This window comes from Apostichopus japonicus, chromosome 20, assembly GCF_037975245.1.
Source record: "Apostichopus japonicus isolate 1M-3 chromosome 20, ASM3797524v1, whole genome shotgun sequence".
In the NCBI taxonomy this organism is placed as follows: domain Eukaryota; kingdom Metazoa; phylum Echinodermata; class Holothuroidea; order Aspidochirotida; family Stichopodidae; genus Apostichopus; species Apostichopus japonicus.
In genome coordinates, this window is record NC_092580.1 from 30,437,044 (window position 1) to 30,461,927 (window position 24,884).

Genomic DNA, 24,884 nt, shown 5'->3' on the forward strand with positions numbered 1-24,884 from the left:
TCACTATAACAAATAGTAAATTAATAGTTACTACCAGCAGTGAGCAATTCCCAACCCAACCCCCGGGCCTCGGTCCATTGTCAAACCCTATCCAGGAGTATTGGGGGCTTATATATGAAAAGCTCGAATCTTTTTAAAAGTCGGGAGGAGGTTATAAGGGCTAGGGCACACGACGACCCTAGTGGTGCCAGTTTAACCGTCACCCTGACCCAATTGTAAATATGCTCTCGGAGCTGCCCGAGGGACCAGGGTTTATGTTGAGGCCCGCGGGAAACTAAACTCGAAAAAAGACGGGCGTATCCGTCGCTGTATCCGTCTCCTAAAGTTAACGGCATATGTCCAGGGGTATATTCGTCCGGGGGTATTTATTCGGGGGGTAATTCTCTAGGGGGGTAATTGTCTAGGGGGTATTCGTCCTCGGGGGTAGTTGTCCGGGTGGGTACTTGTCCGGGGGGTTTTTGTCCTCGGGGGTAGTTGTCCGGGGGATTTCTGTCCGGGTGGTAGTTTTCCTGGGGGTAGTTGTCCGGGATGGTATTTGTCCGGGGGGTATCTGTCCGGGTGGTAATCGTCCGGGGGGTATTTGTCCGGTCACGATATATATATATATATTTATATATATATATATATATATATACATATATATATATGTATATATATATATATATATATATTTATATATATATATATATATATATTTATATATATATATATATATATATATATATATATATATATATATATATATATATATATATATATATATATATATATATATATATATATATACAAGCACCTGTATCATCAGCGTATACACAGTTATAACGGCAGCTTGATTGTGAGGTTGAATAATGGTAGGGGTTAGACACCTGGACGAGTGATACAATTGTTCCCCCTTCACTGACTGAAGAACATCCTCGACTGAAACATGAGCCCCTCCCCAACCACGTGTGCCTGCTAGTAGTCTATTTACGTAAAATTCCCCCTTCGGGCGGTGTTTCAAACGAGCTCAGTTTGATAGTAAAGGATCCTTCTATGAGTATTTTATCTGATGGTTGGGGGGGGGGGGGTCGGGGGTGGCGGTGACATGAGAGCTGTCTCAGCTATCATAAAATCTTCTATTAAATATATATCCTAAGCTACTCTCAAATACACAATGAATGCGGAGGTTCTCTACTATTGTAGAATCTCACGCTCTTTGAGGGGGAAATCACAAAGTAACTTGAACACTTTCCGATAAAATGGTTCCTCTGTACATCTCGCATCACCAATTTCAGTTATTTGGATGTTTTTTGAAATATATGGGCACTTATGTAATTACATATTCATTTAACATTGGCAACAAATTGGAATCCAAATGGACTACATTTTATCATTCAGAACACTTTTATATTAATTCATTTATCTTTGAATGAAACTCAAAGTGTATATCAAACCTCTGAAGGTTCTACCACTCAAATAACAGCTTTCAAAGTTGCTCAACGTCGTGACAGGTATGCCATTGCCATTTTGTCATCTCGACAAATAGCTTGAGTTCACATGGTAAGGCATGACAAATCCAGGGACACAATTCTGAATAGAGAGCTTCTACTGAGCGGACTGAATATAGACTGCGTCATGATTTCAGTTTTTATCCATCCACACTTTTACACTGTAACACCGACGACTAGAATAGAAAATATCAAACTGTATGCAATACGCTGCAAATGACGTCACAACAAAGTCATCTCAAAAGTGCTGTGTTCTAAGTTTTGTTTCTATAGAAAACAATAAAGAATTCCTTGTAATCACTCAACTGTTACGGAAACTCATATATGAGATATGCAGTATCGTTTAAGATTTGCACATGCATGCGTATATAGGTATGTAACATATACGATCATTCAATAGTGTGAACAACCTACTCCGGTTTCGACTTGGTTATAGCTACAGGTGATACCTGTATCGTGCTTCAATTGTCCTGCATTTCCGTAAAGATATCTGATAACGACAAACCGAACTCTATTGTGCATCGGAACCGATGTTCTTTATTCCCAACAATATGCATATATAACCTTGTATACTTCGATTATCAGTTATGATAACCTGCTTCAGTATTTTTTCTGCTGTTAGATTTCTCGTTAGAAAGAAAAGGAAATACAACAAACAATGGCTTTGTATACAAATCTGAAAAGTGTCCTCACAGTGCTTTGGAGTATTCACGTTATCGTGGTACTAGGACAGTCGGAACCAGAAACGGAACCACCTCCAGTACGTAAGTACGCAGTTCGCTATGTGGCCTATAGGGTCTACGGTGTGTTGTGAGCAGAGTAAACGTATCGTTGCCGATGTTCTTCCCCTGGTTGTTTGGTGAGGGCAGTAGGGGGGAGTGGCTGGAATGCTTAACTGACTGAGGGTGAAGTCCACCACCAAACTGCTTCCTTAAATGATGATATTGTAATCAAATTTCGTTATGTTCACTTTCATGTTATTTCTATGATCTTCCAAAATACGGGCTCGATTTGGTTACGTAGGCGTGGCAGGGGGCAGAGAGGGGGAGGGGTGGGGATTATGACTGGGTGAGGGTAGATCCATTCATTTAATATTGTAACAAGGAACCGCGAAGTAAACCATATGTAGGCTAACAAGGTCGTTCCACGTAAATCGTGTCACTTCAAAACAGTTCCAACTACGTATTAGATCTACTTAGGCCTATTGGTTGATATAGCCTAAAGAGTGCAGTGTGTTTGACAATGGAAGTGCAACCATTAGAATTAATGAATTACTTTTTTGATTTGGTTACGTAGGCGTGCCAGGTCAGAGGAGGGGGAGGGGTGGGGATTATGACTGGGTGAGGGTAGATCCATTCATTTAATATTGTACCAAGGAACCGCGAAGTAAACCATATGTAGGCTAACAAGGTCGTTCCACGTAAATCGTGTCACTTCAAAACAGTTCCAACTACGTATTAGATCTACTTAGGCCTATTGGTTGATATAGCCTAAAGAGTGCAGTGTGTTTGACAATGGAAGTGCAACCATTAGAATTAATGAATTACTTTTTTGATTTGGTTATAGGCGTGGTAGGTCAGAGGAGGGGGAGGGGTGGGGATTATGACTGGGTTAGGGTAGATCCATTCATTTAATATTGTAAAAAGGAACCGCGAAGTTAACCATATGTTGGCTAACAAGGTCGTTCTACGTAAATCGTGTCATTTCAAAACAGTTCCAACTACGTATTAGATCTACTTAGGCCTAAGGGTTAATATAGCCTAAAGAGTGCAGTGTGTTTGACAATGGAAGTGAACCTATTATAATTAATAAACCAATATGCTAACACTGTTAACACAATATGTCAGAAATATAGTCAACATTTCTACGATTAAATATCGGAATGGAATAAGAAATGAATTACGCTTCAAAACAACCTAAGAAAGAAATTTCTTCTCCTGTGAAAACAATCAGTTTCCTGTCATATGACAAACATCATTATACATCGCCATCAGTTTTTGTACCAAAACAAATTATGGATATGTCAGAAAACTTATAACAAGAAGGCAATTCACGGATTTGCATATCTCATCGACAGCAAACACTGATTTCAATTGAACAAGTTTTATATTAGCTATGCAATCTGGCAATCGGAGGAAATTACTATTTGACATTTGCATTATTGTCAACGTAAGTATTCTCTTAGAAGTGAGGCTTTATAGTTATTCTTTCTTTTCCATTCACGTTACAGAAATTGTACGGACTGGGTACTGCGCTAGAGATTATAAATGTAGTTCTTCATGTGGTTCTCTGACATCGGTCAAATGTTCTTGTCACCCAGCTTGTGAATTATTCCAAGATTGTTGTTACAATACTATCGAAGAAAGTAATCGCTGTTCCAAAGACAAAGACACCGAAATATTTTTGTCTGAAGTTCTTCCCGAGATGAGAGATTACTTTCAGTGTGCTACGGATGTTATATCACAGCAGAAATACTGGATGGTGTCGAAATGTCCAGATACATGGACGGGGCCTAACGAATGTGACGTCACAGGCGACGACCTAGATATCACCGTGGGTAGATTGGAAGATAATTCTGGTATTCCAGTTTTATCAAGGAAAGGACTAACCTACAGAAATATTTACTGTGCTCTCTGTCATGGAGAGGATTTATCCGACCTTTCACCTTGGTCATTCGAGGCTCAAGATTGCGAAGACAGTGATATTTTTGAAACAGCTATGAACCTGACCATTAAAGATCAAATCTTTCTACTGAGAGAACACTGTCAAAGCTTGTCCTTCCTTCCACCTTCAGATCATCCATTTTACGTGTTATCTGTAATACCTTGTTTTAAAATTACCAATGACGTTATCGATACATGTGACGACAACACAACTAGCGAGGATATCAGACACAAATGTTCGACCATAGCAGCTCCCATTTCGATTGGAGGGTACTTCAAAAATACCTTCTGTGTTGAATGTTACTATTCTTCTCATAAATATATCAACTATGAGGTTTTAGAGATCTGTCTAATAAATGATGGAACAGTTTTCTTCAATGTAAATCCGCCCATTTTAGAGGAGTGTTTCACAGACATATGTCCAACACCCCAACCTCCACCACCACCCCTCGTACCAATTTCTATAACATTTAATTTTGGTGGTAATTCTGGTGGTATATCCATCACAAAAAACAACGAAAGGATCCAAGAAATATCTGTGACTTGTAACGTTGGACAGGTTTATGATCCACTCGAGGCTAAGTGCAAACTATTAACATGTCCTAGTGGTTACGTCCTGAGAAGTTCACTATGCGTACAACTGCCAAATATTACTACAAATTCGTCAGAAGAATGTTATCACTATTCTATACATATAAAAGCTGACAACGTGAACTTTATCAACAATTCTTGTTTGGAGAACATGGAAACAACTTTTAATTGCCTACCAGCGGATTTGGTATTACTTTTACAAGCTAACATGGAACATTACAATACATCGTGCATAATGACGAGCCAAGTACAGGTTGTTTTAGAAGTTGTCACGAAATCTTTAGAAATAATTGGAAATCTCTTGGAAAAAGCTGGCAGTACATCTACGCAAAATTCAGATGCATGCAAAAGTTTGAACATTGTGGAGTTTATGGCGTACTGTCCATCGATAGTGGAGGACCCGACCCTACATTGTGATTCGGAATGGTACAGTGAACCCCAGTGGAGTACATCTGGTAATATTACTGCTGGAATTCTTTTCCAAAATTCATCGGAAACTACTGACGTATCTCAAATAAAGATTCGACATTTATTTCAATTTTCATCAACACATGGTAACATCTCATCAGAGGACATTTTAGTACAAAGATGCGTATTTAACTCTAGTGAAGTATCATTGTGCCCGCTAATTTCACTCGATTCAAACGTCTTTCTCCCTTTGGAAAACGAGTCCAGTGTTTTAGTATATGCGGCAAATATATCGATTCAATTCACTCCAGATATGTATTCAATACAACAAAATGGTGACATACAGGTGTGTAACTTTTTGGAAGCCTCTGGCACCGTTGTGACTTATAGGTTTTTGCCTCAATATTCCCAAACACAAAGTATCCTGAGCACGGTTGGTATTTCTCTTTCGGTGATTGCACTGCTTTTAACATTGATCAGCTACTCCGTATTTCCTACATTAAGAACCAGACTAGCAAACATTATAATCATGACCCTTTGTGGTTGCCTTGTAGTGGCTCAGTTACTACTTATCTTCGCGGGTATTTCTACTCTTCATGGTACCTTATGTTCAGTAATATCTGGTCTTGGACATTTCTTTTGGCTGACTGCCTTCTCGTCTAGCTCAATATTAGGTTTTCTTATGAATCAGACTTTCAGTCTCAGAAACCAAACATTAAGAGGTGTAAAACCTTCCAAAAAATCTATATTTCTTTTCATACTACTGTGTTTTGTTTTGCCAAGTATCATCAGTGGGACATTACTGATTCTTTACTCTGTGGATGAAGATGGCATTTACGGAATAGTGTATGGTTCTAACTCAGGATGCTGGATTGGTGGACCAAAGATTAACTTGTATGCCTTTGGTATTCCGGTGGCAGTGAGTGTTGTCATAAATATGATATTCTTCATAACCATAACCGTCTCCATTTGTATTCAAAAGAGAAGTAGTCGGAGAATCAGAAAGACCAAGGAGGAAAGCCACTTACGTGAATTGGTGATTTATTCAAAGGTGAGAAGTTTTTTCTTCTCTTTTTCTTCTTATAATGTGGCTATGACATCCCATAACCTTAGCAGGATACGTTTGTATATGATACAATCACAGTTATTCATTAAAAACGCTGTTATGTGGATATTATTTCGAGAAACCGAGTTCATTTATCTTATGGCTCATAGTGCCTGTAAGTTAGTTTGAACAGTGTGAGAGATGCCGCTGGCTTGTTTTTTAAATTTAGTATTCACTGATGTCAATGATAGGGCAATCTAACTAGAATAACACCAAGCTTTAAAAACCTTCCAGTTCAGGAAAAGTCATGAGATTCCTGACTAGATTTGATATCTGCTTCAATTTTTCTGATACTTAAGCTTGTTCATACATCATCAGTTTGACAAAGGTATAAACCGATATAGAAACCTGTTCTTGTTATTCCGAACGTAATTTTGAAATTATTCTTAAAGAGATAGTATGGAGTTACAAAAAAATAGATGAACGTAAATTACACTTTATGTCATTGGCATTTCCCTCGGTAATTAATAACCAGCAACTTTATATGCGTCGTTAAAGGCTGTGATTCTGAGCAACACTTCCTTCCAATTTTGTTTACATTACGGAGTCACTAAACATATAATTGCTATATATAAAAAAGGGTGATTCATGAAAGTAGTACCCTTATAACTATCTGACTTTATGAAGAATTGAAAATTCCAAACAAAAACACAAGCAAACGCATTACCCAAAAGAATTTCGGAATCCCATACATATTGGAAAACAGGAATCGATTGCGTGAAGGTACTTTTCTGTTTTGTACATTAACAATTCAATGATGCCAATATGGTCACTACTTGAAACTTATAGTCTAGTAATTCATTAAAATATGCCTTGATTCTATTTTTGATTCTTCAGATCTTCATAATCCTGGGGTTAACCTGGGTCATTGGCTTTGCTGCTGCGTTGTTTGACAAACCATGGCTATGGTATCTCTTTATCATATTCACGTCATTGCAAGGACTTTTCATTTTTCTTGCCTTCACTGTCAAATCCGAAATTTGGGGGATGTGGAGGAAGCGGCTGGGCATGTCTTCTGACTCGTACATTTCATCTTCACAAGGTGTGTATTATCAACCTGGAAAAGGAAAAAAGACATCTGGATTAACGGCCACATCAACAGTGTAGCACCTGACACCTGTACTCTGCATTTACATGAGAAGGACAAATACTGGCTGCGTTGCGTTCCTTACACTTCGTTGCGTGTGAAATGTTGTTTGTGTAGATCTGTTTGCTTGTGTATATGTATATTGGCTTTGTTGTACCTGCTCATCATATAGGTCTCGCACCACAATTAATTGTTCCATTGACTGACACACTAAACTCGTCACTTTCAAGATCTGCCTAAGCATAGATAGAAGTTTTCAACTGGTATATTCTACCCACCACATGATAGCTGAAATCTTGGCCTATCATGGCACTTGCAAACTTCTATATCATGACCGTTTAGATTTTGAGCTAGAAGAGGAGCAAGTTTAGCATACTGAACCCCAACCCTTCCATCTGCTTGCTCGGAGTAATATCAACATATAACCAAAGATTTTCTAAAATGGTTTATATAACCTTCGATCCTCCCTATTTTCACACCATCTGTACTTTAAATTATGCTCTTTCATATAAAGGGAGAACAAACGATGAGAGTTACTGATAACATGCTTAAACAAGCTTTGCCTAAGCTACTTTTACCCCTTTTCTCTGACAATGGTTAAGCTTTCGAGCGGATGTATATACACTACTCTAATTGTGGTGCGGTACCTATAATCTGATACAATTGACTATTACGAATATACTATTTTTATGATATCATCTTACTGTCAGCTGATGCTGACCTTGGACAGACTGTTACAGTTGAAAACACCAGTACATGTTCTACATAACTAACAGAATAGTTGAAAATTAGAATAGTTAGAAGCCCTTACTTTATGCACTTTCAATTTTCTCATAAAATGGGAGAAAAGAGTAATGATATTATTTTGTAATACCAAATCCAATCATGTATAGAAAAAACCTGCCATCAAGGGTCCATATTTCCCACTTTCAATAGGCAGGTCGGTAAATGCTACTAAAACCCACTATCCTTCATTTTTCATTCATCGGTCTTTTAAAACTTATAATAATATTAATTTGTTTTCTTGCCTTTTCTGTACAGCCTGCTGCTTTTCCATGTTTTCTTTCTTTTTAGTTTGACTTGCTAACCTTTTATGTTTTTATTGCCTTGCGAGCAGTATAGTTTCCTTTGTTAAGGATCAATAGAGTTCTTCTTCAAGTTTATATTATTCTTACCAGGGAGTTGTTATGGAACATAACAATTCCCTGGTGTATACATATATAGTATGAGTAAGAACAGGGAGTTGCTATGGAATTCTTACTCATACTATATATGTATACACAACAAGTTTATCGGCAGGAAGCATTACTTAGCAAAAGCACTACAACAATACTCTGTCGTAGTTCAAGGTGACTCTATGAATAGCAGGATTCACGGTCAAGGCCAACCACGTACCATACATTTTGTATATTTTTACCCTACGATAAGATCACTTACAAAGAAAAGGTGTCCTTGGGAAACTTTTGTTCCCTATTTGATGACTTACTGCAGTACTATTTCAATCAGAACTGTGTGTGTACGTATATATGCCTGTGTTTGTGTGAGTGCAAATTATCCATCCAGTCCGCAGTATGCAACTTGTTTTCAATAAAAGAAAAACTAGAAAAAACACACAAATATATGCGTTAAGTAGGAACCGTTAGGAAAGAGTTATCATAAAGGATGACTTAATATGCATATGGTTCTATATTATAGATATGTTATATATATATATATATATATATATATATATATATATATATATATATATATATATATATATATATATATATATATATATATATATATATAGCCTACTTATGCTAATTCTAGATTTGCGACTCAATGCAGAACAAGGGTATTAGAATAATCCTCAAAATGTGAGATTTGAGATCTGACATTGTTTAAGCTCATTCTTGTTAATACTTTATTGTACAAAGGCATATAATACCGAAGTGTATTGCGCAATACACTATACACTTGCAGAATATCTTGTTCCGTCGTCATATTCGTCATGACTATGTGGTCTTTTATTCTAACATCACTGCTGACATCTTGGTAGAAGAAAATAAACAACACCCCGTTACGAAATACAACCTGGACTGACGAAATTTCGTTTTTCTTCTTCGGAATATGCTTTTTTAACATATAAGAATTAATTTTGTTATATTAAGTCATCATTTTACCTTAAATGTACAGAGGAGGCTGAACTACATATGGTAGCATCTGAAAAATGCGTACAGCCTCAGTGAATATGCGTACAATTCGTGCAATGATGAGTACATTTTACAAGAATCTTTCGAAGCGTAGGTGAAATACCTACTCATTGAAAGTCTAGGTTTCTCGGTGGTTGAAATATCATAAGATTTTTTTTTCTTCATGTAGGGCTACATTGAATTAAATTATACGAGAGGTTTGCTTGATTTAATTTAACATTTCGACCTATACAGCGCATTTTGGATGTCTATATTTGTTATGTTCTTATGATATGTAATAAAAGTTATTTTTTACAACATTGAAACGACATCGAATAACTGTCCATATCATTTTCAAGTGGCACATACAACTTTCAGAAAAGAATTGACATAATAGTGGAATATGTATATGGATGGAAATAGAGAAATTTGAAATTTCATCAACTCACATTTCAGGACTATTTCGATCAGTCCATAAAGCAAGGGCTATTTCAGTCCATTTTCGCAATTACAAGTGTTTCACATGCAACACAATCACATATTTTAAGAGCATTGGCCCCTTTCTAGTGTACATAATTATCAATTTTCTCCCAAAACTCATTAGCTCATATTGTTTTCCATCCGGTGTATCATTGCAATAGATAATTACTTTCACAGATCTTTTTACTCCATCGTTTGTCTATTAATTATATCATGCTTATTTTTGTTTTCATTCCGTAGTGGTTCTGCTGGTTTCTCATGTAACGAGATGTGAGAAAAAGATTCCCACAGGAGCTAAAACTAAATTAAAGCTATCTGCTCCGCTAATTATGTTAGCACCTCTCAAAAGACAAAAACAACAGGAAACAAGAGAGAATGGGAACAAAATAGTTTTACCAGTTTCCCACGAACTACAGTTTAATAGTTATTTTAATCGACAAAACTAACTTTCTTTGCTGTTTGTGTAAATTGTTATGCAAAACATTCAAATATTTTTGTCAGTTTAGAGATTAGTCATACCACTATAAAGATGGAAAATTAATGGGGCAACACTTGATTACCTGATTAGATATTTATGGACAAACATCTCGCCAATCGGCATGAGGCCCTTATTATAGCTAAAGATCCCTACGCCCCTACGACTCATGCCCCAACCAGGGACGTAGCCAGGGGGGAGCAGGGGGAGCGATTGCTCCCCCCTTTCAGTGTCGATTTTTTTTTAAACTGTCGTTTTTTTAGCATGGTATTTTTTCAGTGCTCTTTTGATCTTGAATGCTCGTCAGCTACGTTAACTCGATTATAATCGTAGTAACAGCCTCACGCCTACTGATTCAACTACTTACTTAGTTTGGCAGATGCAATTAGCTAAATTTAGCATATAGCCTACAGTTGGCCACTGCGTAATAAAATACATATTGCCTACCTAACCGCACTCTATGGAATGTCACGAACCGTATGCACAACAACGTCGACAACGTTCCTTCTCATCCTTTCTATGATTCGTCCTAAGTTGTTGCACGAACAGCATGTTATGAAGCTAAGCTAGCAATCGTACGTGATACGCACTTCCTATAAATAATTATTACACTGCTAAAACACTGCGATAACGATATTTGTTTTAAGGCTACTGCATATCTGGCTATATTACAAAATATGAAAGTTTATATTGTCCATCAGTTAAGTTCGTCAAATGTATTCAAGTCCAGACATTGGACAATAAACAAGAATCATCCTGGAAAAATTGTAAAAGAGCAGTATGTTTGTCTTTCTGATATATTATGTAAAAGAACATGTAAAAGAATTCAAATTGGAAACAAAATCTGCTGATAATATGATATCATATGATCAGGGGCGTAGCCAGTATGTAGCACTGTAGGCCCGGGCATACACTTTTTTGGCCAAGTTATCTTTTTTTTTTAAAACACCCACAATTCAAATCCATAGGCCTGCTGGACGAGTTTAAGAGTCTAGACAGGAAAAACTATTGAAATGAACGTAGCAAGAATATGGCTAAATTAGATGACCTATTCTTAGTCATCTAGACTGTCATTTCTATTATATATATATTCTATTTTAAATACATTAGTATTGAATTACGTACAATTTTAACTCGTGTTTTTTTTGGGGGGTTTAAAAGTGATATTGAATGAGGTGTCTGAAGTTAGCAAGAGGCCAGGGAACCAGAATGAACACTCGGGAAGGGCCGTTTCCGGCCATCTGGGGGGTTTGTAAAACCAAAATTTTTCTTGTACGCACTGATGGTGGCGTTTCGCTCAGATAGTCGTGGCTTCAACTTTGAAAATCCATATCAATCGCAAAAAAGTGCTCCCCCCTTTCAAACTCCTGGCTATGTCGCTGGCCCCAACCCCGAGCCCCTGGATGAATCTCATCATACTGGAAGAAAGCACTTTCCAAGGTGTGGTATTGATAGTCCTTGTAGCTTTATCCTCGTTCAGAACCACACCAAGCATAACAAATCATTTCAATATCTCTCGTTAACTCGTTATGTTGGTATAAGCTCAGTAGTAAACGAACCGGAAGTCTATACAGTTACACGCAAAGTTTATTCAAACAATGGAGTTTTGTGCTGGATGTCCTAGTATAAAAACATGTCTGTTTCTATCGTGAATTAAAGGATGTTTGCACAAGACAGCCCTGGAAGGACGACATTCCCTTCTGAGGTGAAATGATCTGACCATATATCCGCTCAATGTGAAAGCATATTTCCCGCTTCAAAGCTCCGATTCTTCTTTGAAGACTCAATTCAAAACAAAACAAAAGGAAATCTTGCATGAACCTCGAGGTCACCAATGGTTGAATTTTGGCACAAAAGTCATTTTGATAGGTTACAGACCGTTAGAAACACTGCTATTAGTTTAGTAACCTATATAAATATTTCTTGAGAATTTACCACATTAATATCTGAGGCATATGAATTAAAGTGGATAGACTACTTTAGTCTGACACGAACTGACTATTGGGGCAATAGTTTTTCTCAGATACCCAACAACCTATCAATCACTGAATATGGCCCAAACAACTTTCGCAGTACAGTATAAAACTTCAGTAGACACGGGGTAAATCACGAATGGTGCTCAATGTCAGCAACATGGTGGTATACTGTTCAATTTTATATGAAATTGGAAGAACATTGCTTTGCTTGAGTTATTAAAATTTTGTTTGATATGGCTAGATTATCAACATTGGCAACTAGATCAATACTGGGGAACTAATCTCATCATCAATTTAGCCTTAAAGGGGCATTCTAGAGATTAGTATATTTTAATACTGAATAAACCGGACTAACGATGTAGACATATTGATATCACCTTCCGCCATTTTGTTTGTGTTAGACTACATAGATTATACCAAGACTCACATGTTGTCTATAATGCCATCTCTTAGCTTAACTCCACAGCTTATTATAGATGCATGGCAATGAAAGGAAAGTTTCGAGCACACTTCACAAGAGCGGCATCAACCATCGACATTTTCCCCAGACATTCTAATCAGTTGAAACAAGACCGTTAATTATCTCATTGAGGCCGAATCTGACGATGGCCTTTATCTTCATGCAGCCGCTGTATAAATTTTAGAATGATTTTACTTGCCGTATAGCCTTTCATAAGAAGAAACTTGGATTTTAAAATGTAAGAGTAAAGTAATAATACTTATATAGACCTAATTTTTAGTCTTAATATGCCTCAGAATGCCTCTGAATTTTCATACATTTGAGTCGGTTTCAATGATACCACGTCATCACCCATCCTTTATTAAATACTTCATTCGCATCTTGCCCTCTCATAAATGTTCAGGGACAATTTTGAGTCTAAAGATCTTAATTATAGTACAAATAAGCCTCAAAATGTACCATTTGATGCCCAAAGTTTGTATTATTTTGGAAGGACCACAACATCTCCTAAATTGCTTCAATTAACCCAGGGCAGGATCCCTGCATGTATAAACAAAGTCGTTCGTCTGTAGCCTTTCCACAAAAGTTCAGCCCCTTACATAAATCAGTCTGGGGAAATTTAATTTGTCCCCACAACCACCCCCCCCCCCTCCTCAAACATTGAAATCCTGCGCATGCCACTGGTCGGGCTCTAGAGACAATTGACACGAGGCCTCGGCTGTATCTCCTCCCATCCTTCCATTATCGTCAGGACTGGACAAGTTGAATCCCTGTGATGAGATGACATGAATCATGTTATTTGATAGATGTTCATACTTCGGCTTTAAATCATTTTTGTGTAATATAAGAGGGATAAAACAAAGTATTATAAAACTGGTAAAATTTATTAACCTATGTAATGAATTTAACTTGTTCGCAAGTCGGATATCACGGTCAACCCAAGTCAGTGGGTGATGTTGTTTATAGCACCATGCACAATTGGGCCTACTGTGACTTGTTTAAATATACACAATTGATTGTCCTTCCTCTTTCACATGTTTATTGTTGAAGCATAAACTGGAAAATACCGGTACGTGGACAACCAGCGACAGGAAATGATGTCACCACTATACAGGATATGAGACAGGTCTGATGACCGAAAACAAAATAACTTCACAACCGGATAGAAAAGTGTAACGTCATGCGTGCTTCGTCTGCGCAAAAGTTGGTTGAGTGGTGCAGATCAGTAGAATAGACCAACTAGCGTTCAGAAGCGGCGAGCCGCCAATCCAGTTAGTGTACAGATCAGCTTTGAGCTAGCAGAAGGTTTGGGAGTACTATGCTAAGCTTTCACCTCTTCTGGCTCAAAATGCAAACGGATATGGTGGCGTAATTTCTTTTATCTATGCATTAGAGGCCTTGGACAGAGGTGGGGGTGGGGTTGGTGGAGGGGAGATCATCTCAGAAGGGAAAGCCGTGGATAAGAAACCTAAACCTTAGTTGGTCGATCAGACACTCCAGACTAGAACCGGCCACACGACCTATAGATTTCATGCATGCTTCTAATATGCCAACTCGACAATACAGCTGGAATTGACGGTCACTTTGATATGGACTCATAGAGGAAATGTCGAAATGTAAATTTAAAACAATTCATAATGAAAATAATCGTTTCCAGGGGTAGCGGAGCTGGTGACGCTGTGGAGCCTGGGGCAAAAGTGGGCAAAAATGGTAGCGCACAGGCTGAAGAGGATCTGTTACACATCTGTTCACCTTTCATTTCCAAGTTTGGCCTCAAAGGTAGTTCCACGACATGCATGAGAGATTTTATGGACGAGAACCGTATTAATCTCGCAAGATTGACACAATTTGGTGGACCATAGGTCTCTTACTTAAAAATCGAATGTTTATCAGAGTTTGAGCAATAACAGAGGAGAATAATGCCTATGAAAGGAAAGTTTCCGTTGAGAAGGACGTTGCGGTATCTTGAAAGGGGAAATGTCTACCTAAGAGACACAGTGAAAATTGTAACCATTAACTACAATACGTTAGGAGAAACGCACAAGGGTGCCAGGTATTTATATGTTGTAAAGAATTGCATACAAACGTGTCACTAAGGTCTGTGTAGGCTAGATCCAAAGGAAAGATTGTTAGCTTTGCCATATAGATCTAGTCTATGCAATCATTATAATCCAAATGAATAAGTACTCTAACTTTATGGCCTAGCCTAGGCCTAAGTAAGATAGACACTAGGCCGCTTAGCCTAGGCCTACTTTGTGAGCTAGGCCAACCAAGTTTGTGAATGATTGCAACTTGAATCCATCTAAGAAGAAATGTAGTGGTTGGCCAAAAATTTGGTCAATTTTTCTTATGTAGGGCCTACAGCTTAACAGTTTTATTTGTAAAACACAAACTTGTGGTATGAGTACTGTACAACAGCATTCAGAGTACTGTAGGCCCCACAAGTTGTTTTGCCCTAAATCTTACAGTGCTCTCCAAATCTCCCGAGTAGCTGTACACACAATGAGGCCGTGTAAAAGCACAGTTATCTTTTCTAGAAAATTCAAGAGTACAAGTATGAAGACATACAAGGTGGGATATTATTTACAGTAGGCTGCCTGTATTCAGCCAATTTTCTGTTCAATAATGATCCCGGTCATGGAGGTTAAATATGACTGGTGTAACACGTTTTAACTGACTGTTACATAAACTCACATGTACGTATGCGTGTATTATTTTTATAAAATTATACTAATATACCTCCTACCGAATTAAGATTATTTATCTTCATACAAACATGCTTTTCTCTTTCGAAAACTTGATATTCCAACATTGTCAAGAGTATCTTTCTTATTTTGTGACAAGAATGTCTATATTTTTTCCCAACTCAAAGAGATTTTAACAAATATAGCAATTTACTGTGCACAATTACAAGACTGTGGAATTGAAATTGCTAAGTTGCAGTCTTACACAATACACTGTAGCTAAGGCTACGTTGAACAGTACTTAATTAGGCTTGACATACATACATGATGATCCCAATGTATTCCTAACGTTGTAGTAAACTTGTATAAACAGCCCATTTGATGCTGGAAGATATATCTTGATAATTTTGCCAAATTTACAAATAATTTACACAACACTGGGAGCATCTATTCATGATTTGGGGATGCACATAAAGTGTCTGTCACAGTGTTTTCAGGTATGTGACATGTATGTGTTAATGAGCAAATTCAACTTGAAATATTAGGTCATTGAAGCGCAAACTAACATAGAAATGAATAATGGATACATTTCGATCACTCCACAAACAGCTTTCAATTAAAGGCATTGAAAACTCTGAAAAGTTAACTTTCCGTTGCTTGCAAGTGAAGTTTTCTGCTTGTCGCTACAAAATGCAGACAGAAATGAAACGTGATACCTTGTTATCTTTAGCTGGACCTGAGATGTCCATCGCTGTATCGTTTGTACACTGTGCTGTGGGTATTGACCGCAGCTGTATGGACTGACTGTACACTAGTGTCTAATTACCGACGGTAGCAAGCTGTGTGTGTATTTTCTGGGAACGATGGTGGTGTCTAACACTTCGGTTGCACCTCATTCGAAACTGGGTCAGATTATCGGCATGAGACATTTCTTTGTGCGCGAGTCTTCACACCCTTTAAGTATGAAGATCGAAGAAAGAATTTGGAAATTCCCTTTCCTGCCACATTCTGCCTCAGATTGAATGTAACTGGGCTTTTATACCTGGCTATGTAGAAATGCAAAGGTACCGTGAAAAGTCACGGTTTGGATCCCATACATACAGTAGATCTAGCTAAGCTGACGGAGTACAGCAGTCTGAAGCCTATGTCACTGGGTTTTAGTTTAGCTTGATCCTATGATTCTTGAGTCTTTCGAAATTTGTGTATAATATTCATACTAATGCTGAATAGTATTTCTGAGATTGGTTTAATGTTAATTAAGGTAATTGAATTTTCTTTCTTTTTGTCTCCTCTACAGGGATTTTGTTTTTTACAATTTACCACAGTTGCAGTACAAGAACCAGAATGTTCAGATGCAAACATTCAAGAACCTCACACCATCACCTTTTATTCGCTGTTTCTTAAGTAAGAACGAAACATTCAAATTCTTTCCTCTTTCGGAACTTTTATTTGTTCTGTAAATATCTATATTGTTGTCTAGCTATATGTAGTAGTAGATCTCACTTTTGGATGGAACCAAAAATGTGGTGAATGGAGAAATAGTATTGCAGGTTCCATAAATTTGCAAACAAAATGAAACATATAATGTTAATCCATTTTCCACTTTAATGTTTAAAACTATGAAACATTGACCATCACAAATCTAAAAAAGTTGATGTATATATAAAATAAATTCTTATAACTCTAATTCAAAGGATGATACTCTGATAACAATCCATTCTTCATTTTTTGGGACTTTCTTTGGTAACTTGCCTGAGAGCAAAGTACCTACGAAGGCTACGGTGATCTACTTTTACTGTATGCATTCCGAATAGTGTGTGTGTTTTTGTATGTCCAAGCTTGTAAACACTTTCTCTGTATCTCAGTACAGATGAAAAGCTAAGTAAAATATAATATTTCATAAACTACAACTAGGACATTAATTGTACATGCCATACCTAAAAGGGATGGGTTAATACTAATTTATTTTGTAGTAAACAGTGGTTAAATGTGTAATAATGGTTGGTAATTGTTATAAAGTCTATTCTAACCCTAACCCTTTGAACTCCATCCCATGCCCTACCATGATGTTAAGAGTAGAACAATTCAACTTGTGTTTTAGTTCATGTTGTTACATTAAATTACCACCGGTCTAGATGTTATCACTAAGACACATCATTATGCTTCCTATCTGTTATCAAATGATTTATTTTTCATAACAGACGCTTTGCTATCAAACACAAGCTGTTTTCTATCAAGAGACTTCAAAAGTCAAAATAGGAAAAAGTTGTTGTGATCTGCTATAAACATTTATTGATCAAGTATCGTTTAAATAATGATTTCATAATGCATTATGTCATTAAAATAACTTGTAAAATAGATCAATACTTAGAGAGATTATAAAAATCATAGTCTTCATTCTGCAGACAAGAGTATTGTGTTTGATAGGATTTTCACTGTCAAGGTTCATTTGTATCTAATGCGTGAATCCTGTCCATCTTTTGCTTGACAAGTTGACAGTAACATGGGTATTGCCCAGGTTTCAGAAAGTGCCAAAAAATGTTCAAGAAACCGCAATGTTGGTTTCCACTGCTTTCAACATGTGCTGAGATGTTGCCTCAATATGTGCCTCAAAGAACTGTTTTGTCAGATAAGTGACACCAAAAATATGAAAGGCAATGCTTGAGAAGTTGAGTACAGCACCTTAATGTGAGAACTAGAATTGAGAACTGGTGCTAAATGATCATGACTGGTGCTAGATGAATATAATTGGTGATAGATGAACATAACTGGTGCTACAGTAGATAAATATAACTAGTGGGAGATGAATATAACTGGTGATAGATGAATATAATTAGTGCTAGATGAATATAACTGGTGTTAGATGAATATAACTGGTGATAGATGAATATAACTGGTGGTAGATTAATATTACTGGTGATAGATGAACATAACTGGTGCTAGATGAATATAACTGGTGATAGATGAATATAACTAGTGCTATATGAATATAACTGGTGCTACAGTAGATAAATATACTGGTGCTACATGAATATAACTGGTGCTAGATGAATATAACTGGTGTTAGATGAATATAACTGTGCTAGATGAATATAACTGGTGCTGCAGTAGATGAATATAACTGGTGCTATGTCAGTAGAATATAACTGGTGATAGATGAATATAACTGGTGATAGATGAATATAACTGGTGCTAGATGAATATAACTGGTGATAGATGAATATAACTAGTGCTATATGAATATAACTGGTGCTACATGAATATAACTGGTGCTAGATGAATATAACTGGTGTTAGATGAATATCACTGGTGCTAGATGAATATAACTGGTGCTAGATGAATATAACTGGTGCTACATGAATATAACTGGTGCTAGATGAGTATAACTGGTGTTAGATGAATATAACTGGTGCTAGATGAATATAACTGGTGCTGCAGTAGATGAATATAACTGGTGCTATGTCAGTAGAATATAACTGGTGATAGATGAATATAACTGGTGCTAGATGAATATAACTGGTGCTGCAGTAGATGAATATAACTGGTGCTATGTCAGTAGAATATAACTGGTGATAGATGAATATAAATGCTGCTAGATGAATATTATTGGTGCTAGATGAATACAACTGGTGATACTGTAGATGAACATAACTGGTGCTAGAAGAATATAACTGGTGATAGATGAATATAATTAGTGCTATATGAATATAACTGGTGCTACATGAATATAACTGGTGCTAGATGAATATAACTGGTGCTAGATGAATATAACTGGTGCTACATGAATATAACTGGTGCTAGATGAATATAACTGGTGGTAGTTTAATATTACTGGTGATAGATGAATATAACTGGTGCTAGATGAATATAACTGGTGATAGATGAATATAATTGGTACTAGATGAATATAACTGGTGCTAGATGAATATAACTGGTTCTAGATGAATATAACTGGTGCTAGATGAATATAACTGCTGCTAGATGAATATAATTGTTGTTAGATGAATACAACTGGTGATAGATGAACATAACTGGTGCTAGACGAATATAACTGGTGCTAGATGAATATAACTAGTGCTATATGAACATAACTGGTGCTACAGTAGATGAATATAACTGGTGCTATGTCAGTAGAATATAACTGGTGCTAGATGAATATAACTGGTGATATATGAATATAACTGTACTAGTTGAATATAACTGATGGTAGATGAATATAATTGGTGCTAGATGAATATAATTGGTGCTAGATGAATATCACTGGTGATAGATGAATATAACTAAAATGAGTTTTACGGTTTAATAGCCCTATAAACACAATAAGTAATCGTTATACAGTGTTTTTCTTTCTGGAATAACCACTTGCTCATTTCTGTTCATTTAAAGTACAGCAGACACCTAGACCAACTAGCCTCATATTCAGTACATTTGTTGTGTTTCATAAACTCATTCAAAATCTGTTGAAATGTTTGAAAAGCTCCTTTTCTGTCCAAGATATACAGTACACATTTGAAGTCTCTGATAAATCTGGGAATCTTATTAAATATTTGCAAATTATGACGTGGAGTGTTGCCCTCATCAACATTTCTCCTTTTTAGGCCTTAATAAGTTAACCCCTAAATACAATCCCATATATATCATTTGCACAATGAGATGTTCCTCCTTTTTTTTATATAAATATTTCCAAAACTTGCCTTAGACCACAAAGCTGTGTTCAGTGTCCTTGAAATGAAGGTTGTAAAAACAAAGTAATAACATAACAGAAAATTAGGCAGTCAATCCCTCTACATCATCAAATATGCATAATTAGCTAATTTTTATTCATAAATCAAATTAGAAATTAAGAAAAGACTTGACAAAAGAATGGGCAATCTTTCATGTTTTTTTATGTGAGATGCAGCAATTTTCATGATTTCTAATGCCTTTTAGAGTGATTAGGATGATGCTGTCCATAGGTGTCTGTAGACATTAACTGACTATTGCACTCTTTTTTATTGAGTAACTCTTCAACTTACTGTTGGGTGGAGAATTTATGTTGATTCTTGAACAGTTTATGATATTCTTCTTCTTTTTTTTGATCTTTCAGATGATGGTGATGAGGTGCTTATAGATATTGACAGTAAATCCAATACATCCATTTTGGAACATGTAAAGAAACTTTTAGGAAAATCAGAGTGAGTCAGATAATTTTCAAAATTTGTTTTTACAATACGATTTATGATGTGTCCTTTGTTAGTATCTCTATAGTGGTACCTCAATAGCCAGCTCCTTTAAAATTTGAAAATGAAATGTTTTCTGAAGCATCTTGTTTGCATATTTGAAAAATAAATGGCCCCTGGCCACTTAAGTATTAGATTGTTTAAATGTATCTATTTTTATTTAGAAGCTGTCAAAAAGGGGGGGGGGGTCAGCTGCCTCTACCCCTTCCTATGCATATTGTACAGCTTTATCAAAGGCATGCACCAAGTATTTAATATGCCAAGTAAGGCAGTAACCTTTTCCATACAGATCTATGTTAGTTCGACCAAATTTGTATCTTGAATTTGGGCATAAATTGTCATAGTTCCCAAAGAACTGATAGAGCCAGAAACCACCAAAGAAGACCTGTAAGCTATACCCTAGATGTGGCATGCCCGGTATGTACATATGGCCGATAACCGCGCTTAGTGTGAGCTATACACTTAGATGTAGCATTCTCCATATGGCTGGTTAGTGTGTAAAATAACTGCCTCCAATCCCAATAGTTTGAGACAAGGTGAAATATATTCTCGTTATCAAATGAACTAACGGCACATTGTCAACTCATCAAAGCCCTCCAGGTGTACCAGATATCTAGGCCACTCGTCTACAAATTTGATAAATAACAAGCTTGGTCAAATTCTTAAACTTTTTGCAGAGAGATTCTGTCTGCAGAAAGGAAAGCTAGGGAGAAGAAGACAAATCCAGCTAATTTCGGAAGAGAGTTTGCCAGGGAGTGTATTTGCCAGGTTCCAGGACAAGTACCGTGTCCATCTGTCGTGCCTCTACCCGAAGAACTAAGAGGAAAGAATATCGATTACAGAACTCTATTGCTTAAATCCGCCCGTGGAAGAGACCCAAATATTCCAGATGAAGAGGAGGAGGAGGATTAGTAAGGGTGATGAAGCTCTGACAAGAGGAAGGAAAAAGAATGGAGAAGTGGCTTTCGACATGCAATATAAACCTGTTAGTTTTCATTGAATGAATGCATGGCATAGTCAACAGTCACGTGGGACAGTCACGTGATGCTTACACAAACAGTTAAAAGAATTGTTCTGACCATATTTTGAACAACAAATGAGTAACAACATGGATTTGTTCCTATGGGTTCTAGTTTTGAGTGGATTGTGATACAGTTTCTACTATGTATGTAATATCATGACATCATGGACATAGATACTGTACTTTCAAATTGATTGTCTGATTGTCTATGCACAATACTAGTACTGTATTATCCAGTGGGCCCTTTGAGGCAGTTAACTAGGGGCCCATTGTTCAAGGGGTTTTTGTGATCCTTTCCCAGCAAAACATACCAACTTTCCAATTTTGAGTTGTTCCTGCAAATGGGATAAATGGGGGGGGGGGGGCAATGGGTTGGTGGGAGTGGAGCACATGGGGTCTAAGTGCTACAGAGGAGTTCATCTAGCACTGCACATCACTAAAATTCTCAACTTCTACATCAGTCTGTGGATGTGTACATTCAGAGTTGGCAGAGGAGGGTCCAGTTATGGAGGGATCAAGAGGGTGAGGCCCCACACTAAACTTCGAAGGGCAGTGGGACATGTGACTTTGTTTTGAAGGGGCAAACAACAAGATTGTCATCAGAATGCCTCGACAGAATTGGCCCTCAGTGCATTTTGTACCACAAATTCCTCCACTTGTACATTTTTTCTCTCAACAAAACAGCCCTTTTTTAATTACTATTTTGTTTTGATCTTTTATCCAAAACAGCCATTTATTTTGTCACATTGTATTATTAATTTCTCGACAAGAGGACATTACTAAATACACAAGAGCACTTTCTCACGAAAAAGATAGCACAAAAGTTAGAACAACTTAGGATAACATTGCAGCGTCATGGAACACATACAGTAGTTATACAGCTCCTTTCTCCATATTGCATCTGAGGTATGACCCTCTAAACTTTAGTTGGACAATTTCTCTTTGCACCCGCAACTAGTATTGTGACTATTGAAAGTTCATAAGCTAAATCTTCATATTTTCCATATTGATGTTTTGCCACAGATTATGAACATGGCTTTACATTCTAGCTTCACCTTTACTTTTGTGTCAGTTTTTGGGGGACTTTTGGAGGTCAAATCTTTGCCCACATGAGTGGTCACATGAATCCCACATCACAAACATAATGTCAATAGGAATATATCTACATTCAGACACATAAGTAAAGACCCATGGCCAGGCTAGAGCACAGGAGGACTGTGCACCTTCCCCTCCCCACTCATGTGTGTTACCATCATGTCTACAAAAACTTCATATAATACAGGACACAAAATACTGTGCTCCTCCTTAAAATTGTTGGTGCCCCTCCAACTCAGAGTTGCTGAGTGGGCCTACAAAAGTAAGCAGGAGGGCATAAGCAATTTATAGGAAAACAGCATAATGTATGCATGCAAAGTTGGAACCAAGGGAAAAGTTTTCTTACGTACTCCTTCTTTATGTGTCAAAGGCTCACCCTGTGGTCAGTAAAGCTTGTTTTAAATTTTACATCACTTAAAGACATATGATAGGTCTACTAACACACCCAATTAATTTAGTACTTTACTCTACCATGGTGAAGTGGCTGTTTGAAACATTAGAGTGAAATTTTAAACCTGATGAATGGAGATTATATTCTGAAAACCTAACTTATTTGCAGTTTATTTGTATTTTTCATATTTTTGGGGTAAAGGGAAAGTTGCTAATGTAGGAAAGGGGATGAAACGATAGCATGTGGGAGTTGATTTGTTGGTGTATTTTGATTGAAATTACTAGTTTATGTAGTTAACAAGTAGGTGTTGTTAGGAAGTGGTCCAGAAGTAGTTTTGCATTAAAATTTTGAAGAAAATTGGTAGAAAAAGAAAAGCAGTTAGGAAATCATTTTTATATTCTCTCTGCCGCTCTGTTTGCTTGTTTGTTCCCTTCCTAAAAAAAAACACTCACAAAACTCTTTGCAAACAAAATGTTGAATGTTTTACTGTTTATGTTGTTCCAGACATGCATATTTATATGGATCATAGGAGGAATTTTATGTAATACATATTCATTTCTAAGTTCATTTGAGCTCATATGGAAACCACTTAATAGTTTAGTTACCTACTACACAGACGGTCCAAGAAAAACAAAAAAACAGGGGTCTATGAGAGGGCGCTATTCATAAATACCTGATCACAGTACCTACTGCCGAGTTTGTTTAGCAGGAACGAAGTACATAGCCTATGATCTTTAACTGTATTTCAAAACTCACGCCTATTTTCACTGGCGGATCCAGGGCCTTTGTTTGGGAGGGGCCAAAGTGGCGTTAGAGTGATATGGGGCAGGGGTCTAAGGGGAGGGGGTGCCCCCCTCCCCTTTGAAAAATTTCCTATTGCTGAATGCCCTCAGATGCAATTTGGTGCGACAAAAGTGTACAATGGTGATGTTAATTTACTTCTAAAAAAAATGTTTACCAGGTGTAATTTTCTAAAATATTTATAAAACAAAGTGCCTATTTTGAGACAAAGAAGCCAAAAATCATGAGATACTTACCCCAAACTCCATCATCATCGTCCTGATGCCCATCAAATTAATAAATGGAGTTTGACCGTGACAAAAGAATTGTACAACATCTCTGTAGAGATTTAAGGCAGATACTAGTGGATAGTCGCTTGAAGTTACAGGCCAGATGTAATAACTGCTGAAGATATTGTCAAGTCAATGCGGTAGAGAATTTAAAAAAGTCCCTTTCACGAAACGGTCCGCTTCGTGTCTTGTAATAAGAGAGGGGAGGGGCTTCAGCGTTCCCAATACGTACTATGGCTAATGGTTATACGGACGTGGAACTTTATCAGCATCCTCTGAACATCCAATTTTGGACTCTAAACGAAGTCGAATAAATAAATGGGGGCGTTTAAATATTAAAAAGTCAACCCCTAAAAACAAAAACAATAAATAGAAAGACGGAAGAAGCAAATCAAGTGCCCATTCAATGTAAGGAGTAAATAGTGGCTGACCTTGCCAAGCACGTATTTACGAAAGATAATTATACAAACTATAATAAGCGAATTCCTCGCCTTTGTT

At 37.0% G+C, this 24,884-nt stretch overlaps 2 protein-coding genes across 3 annotated transcripts; both read left to right on the top strand.

Moving 5' to 3' along the window:
- Nucleotides 1–1,841: 1,841 nt before the first annotated feature.
- LOC139960881 (uncharacterized) lies at nt 1,842–10,181 on the top strand. Of its 2 annotated transcripts, none has more exons than XM_071959550.1 (3): nt 1,842–2,251; nt 3,718–6,200; nt 7,092–10,181. In XM_071959550.1, the coding sequence occupies exons 1-3, from the start codon at nt 2,146–2,148 to the stop codon at nt 7,359–7,361; spliced, it is 2,859 nt and encodes a 952-aa protein (XP_071815651.1). In that variant the 5' UTR covers nt 1,842–2,145; the 3' UTR covers nt 7,362–10,181. The 2 variants fall into 2 exon arrangements, with proteins under 2 accessions (XP_071815651.1, XP_071815652.1); XM_071959551.1 differs by having other exon boundaries at nt 1,842–2,247.
- A 4,510-nt stretch (nt 10,182–14,691) lies between these two features.
- LOC139960891 (small ribosomal subunit protein mS25-like) lies at nt 14,692–23,473 on the top strand. The gene is made up of 4 exons (XM_071959563.1): nt 14,692–14,959; nt 16,888–16,994; nt 20,677–20,764; nt 21,487–23,473. Exons 1-4 carry the CDS (start codon nt 14,826–14,828, stop codon nt 21,719–21,721), a joined length of 564 nt encoding a protein of 187 aa, XP_071815664.1. The 5' UTR covers nt 14,692–14,825; the 3' UTR covers nt 21,722–23,473.
- The last annotated feature ends 1,411 nt before the right edge of the window (nt 23,474–24,884 follow it).

What these genes read in the sequence shown, in the direction of transcription:
- LOC139960881 (XM_071959550.1), top strand. Translation starts at nt 2,146, where the DNA reads ATGGCTTTGTATACAAATCTGAAAAGTGTCCTCACAGTGCTTTGGAGT. An exon ending in AACGGAACCACCTCCAGTAC is followed by an intron (nt 2,252 to 3,717) that starts GTAAGTACGCAG and finishes TTCACGTTACAG; the next exon opens with AAATTGTACGGACTGGGTAC. An exon ending in AATTGGTGATTTATTCAAAG is followed by an intron (nt 6,201 to 7,091) that starts GTGAGAAGTTTT and finishes TTGATTCTTCAG; the next exon opens with ATCTTCATAATCCTGGGGTT.
- LOC139960891 (XM_071959563.1), top strand. Translation starts at nt 14,826, where the DNA reads ATGCCTATGAAAGGAAAGTTTCCGTTGAGAAGGACGTTGCGGTATCTT. An exon ending in GAAACGCACAAGGGTGCCAG is followed by an intron (nt 14,960 to 16,887) that starts GTATTTATATGT and finishes TCTCCTCTACAG; the next exon opens with GGATTTTGTTTTTTACAATT. An exon ending in TTTTATTCGCTGTTTCTTAA is followed by an intron (nt 16,995 to 20,676) that starts GTAAGAACGAAA and finishes TTGATCTTTCAG; the next exon opens with ATGATGGTGATGAGGTGCTT.